The sequence below is a fragment of the Sinocyclocheilus rhinocerous genome, unplaced genomic scaffold (genome assembly GCF_001515625.1).
Source record: "Sinocyclocheilus rhinocerous isolate Xijiao unplaced genomic scaffold, SAMN03320098_v1.1 scaffold3867, whole genome shotgun sequence".
NCBI lineage: Eukaryota > Metazoa > Chordata > Actinopteri > Cypriniformes > Cyprinidae > Sinocyclocheilus > Sinocyclocheilus rhinocerous.
This window is the reverse complement of record NW_015658835.1, coordinates 53,326-56,485: the sequence shown is the minus strand read 5'-3', so window position 1 is coordinate 56,485 and position 3,160 is coordinate 53,326. Positions and strand designations below refer to the sequence as shown.

General features: G+C 35.8%; 1 protein-coding gene across 1 annotated transcript; it reads left to right on the top strand.

Annotated features, from left to right (window-relative positions):
- Positions 1-140: 140 nt before the first annotated feature.
- Positions 141-2,809, top strand: LOC107723048 (gastrula zinc finger protein XlCGF9.1-like; the record flags this gene model as incomplete). The annotated part of the gene is made up of 2 exons (XM_016531549.1): positions 141-164; positions 2,343-2,809. A coding segment is annotated over exon 2 (462 nt), but the record flags the coding sequence as incomplete, so codon positions are not given.
- Positions 2,810-3,160: the final 351 nt, after the last annotated feature.

The window sequence follows — 3,160 nt, the reverse complement described above, 5'->3', positions numbered from 1 at the left end:
CCTGAACACGTGATCTTCTGCAACGCCCACATGTAAAACACAGGTGCTGCATCCCAAATGATGCACTCATACGCTATGTACTCAACCATGTAGTGCAGGAATTATATAAGGTTATTTTTGGTGCACATTCAGAGTCAAACATGAAGAAACTGAGGAACAAACAGGTTGGTTTATTAAAATGTCCAGATCTACAGAAATGAATGATATTTATTAAGAATATCATGTGAGTTTAGTAATTTAACATTTGATTTGTATAATATTAAACCCCAAAAATGTTATTTCTATCACTTAATTATGCAACAGTATCAATTTGTTTTAATATAAAGTAAGCCATGAAATGTGAATAATCAACTTTAGTACTTTTTTTTAATTCTCAAAAGCGCTCACTGTACTAGTATCTTGTAAACATGACTGTTTCCAGGTAGAAGAAAATTTAAAAAAGCTTCAATACCATTCAGGGCTTTATAAGTAATTAGCAAGATTTTAAAATGTTTTCATTGTTCAATAGGGAGTCAGTGCAGAGTTGACCGAACCGTGCTAATATGGTCATACTTCCTGGTTCTAGTAAGAACTTAGCTGCTGCATTTTGGACCAGCTGGAGTTTGTTTATTAAGCGCGCAGAGCAACCACCCAATAAAGCATTACAATAATCTAACCTTGAGGTCATGAATGCATGAATTAACGTTTTTGTTAATTTGACATTGAGAGCATACTGTAGGTCGTAGTTTAGATATATTTTAAGATGGAAAAATGCAGTTTTACAAATGCTAGAAACATGGTTTTCAAAGGAAAGATTACTATCAAATAGCACACCTAGGTTCCTAACTGATGACGAGGAATTAACAGAGCAGCCATCAAGTGTTAGACAGAGGTTTTAATTATTGGACCTAAAACCTCCGCCTTTAATAACCTAAAACACTGTTTTTTCAGAATTTAGCAGTAGGAAATTACTACCCGCAGTTGATTTTGATATTCTAGGTATTATAAAATGGCCAGAGTTTTAAGATCGCAGCGAACGTGAAGGACTTTAATGCGATAAGAGCTTGCTCAAGTACTGAGGAGGTAAACCATTCAGGGCTTAATACGTAATTAGCAAGATTTTTTAAATATATACGATGTTTAATAAAGAGCCAGTGTAGTGTTGACAGAACCAGGCTAATATGGTCATACTTCCTAGTTCTATTAAGAACTCTAGCTGCTGCATTGGACCAGCTGTAATTTGTTTATTAAATGCGCAGAGCAACCACCCAGTAAAGCATTACAATAATCCAAACTTGAGGTCATGAATGCATGAATTAAAAAGAAACGTGGCTTTCAAAGGAAAGCTAACACCATGTTTCCAGATGATATCTCCCAAGGGTAACATGTAAAGTGTGAAAAGCAACAGTCGTAGTACTGAGCCTTGAGGTACTCCATACTGTATTTGTGATCGATATGATATCTCGTCATTTACTGCTATGAATTGATGACGGTCAGATAAGTAAGATTTGAACCATGACAATGCGATTCCACTAATGCCAACATAATTTTGTAGTCTACTCAAAAGGACGTTGTGGTCGATAGTGTCAAACGCAGCGCTAAGATCCAGTAGCACTAATAGAGAAATACAACCACGATCGGATGATAAGAGCAGGTCATTTGTAACTCTGATGAGAGCAGTCTCAGTACTATATATCAGTACTATAAGTTTTCAAAATGTGTACTTTGGGTATGGATGTGTGTAATTTACTTTGTACATTCCTTCCTTCCTCTTTCTCCAGTCTTCCATGAACTTAATATGTTTATTTAAATGCAGCTAAAATCAATTGATTGCAACCACATACCTTAAAAAATGTAGAAAATTAAATAATTTTTTTCAGTGGAGGTACAGGAAAAGAGAGAGCAAAAACTGTGCATGCATGAATGGATATTTTTATATGTGCGAGTCTAAAACATACTCCTATGTGAAATGTCAATATAATGCACGAGTTAAGGGGGTCCTATTATGCTCTTTTACAAAGTCTTGATTTTGTTTTGGGGGTGTACTAGAACAGGCTCTCATACTAGGTTGTTCAAAAAACACATTATTTTTCACATATTTTACATTATTACAACACCTCCCTCCCCAGTCAAACAATGTATTTCTACATTATTTGGAGATTCAATGTGAAATTATGACATACACAATCGTTATGTTATTTCTACATTATTTGGAGATTCAATGTGAAATTATAACAATATTAATATATTATATAAATATGCAATGTGCAATTAATTTTTTGTAATCGATTAACAGCACTACTGTCAAATGGATGTCTGTTGCTTTGGGCCATTAAACTTGTTTTTGTCTCTTTTCCTCTCAGGCCTGATGGAGCTGAAAGAGGAGAGTCAAGAACTGAATGAAACCAAAGAGAAAGATCAAAATGAGAAACAGCATGATTTCAAACCTGGAGAAAAATCGATTGGTTGCTCACAGAATGAAAAGAATTCAAAACCAAAAAAATCTCAAAGTACAACCCTCAATTCCCAGATGAGAATTCACACTGGAGAGAGACCTTTCACTTGCCAACAGTGTGGAGAAATTTTCAATAGAAAAGAAAGCCTTAAAGTCCACATGAAAATTCACATTGAAAAGAAACAGTTCATATGCTCTCAGTGTGGAAAGATTTTTACACGGGAAGGTCACCTTAATATCCACATGAGAACTCATACTGGAGAGAGACCGTACACCTGCAAACTGTGTGGGAAGGGTTTCATACAAAGTGGAGGTCTTAAGAGTCACATGAGAGTTCATACTGGAGAGAAACCTTTCACCTGTCAACAGTGTGGAGAAATTTTTAATCAAAACGAAAGCCTTAAAGTCCACATGAAAATTCACATTGAAAAGAAACAGTTCATATGCTCTCAGTGTGGAAAGAGTTTTACACGGGAAAGTCACCTTAATATCCACACGAGAACTCATACTGGAGAGAGACCGTACACCTGCAAGCTGTGTGGGAAGAGTTTCATACGAAATGGAGACCTTAAGACTCACATGAGAATTCACACTGGAGAGAGACCATACACATGTATTCAGTGTGGAAAGTATTTTACACAGAAAAAAAACCTTAAAGTCCACATGAGAATTCACACTGGAGAGAGACCATTCATATGTGCTCAGTGTGGAAACAGTTTGAGATAT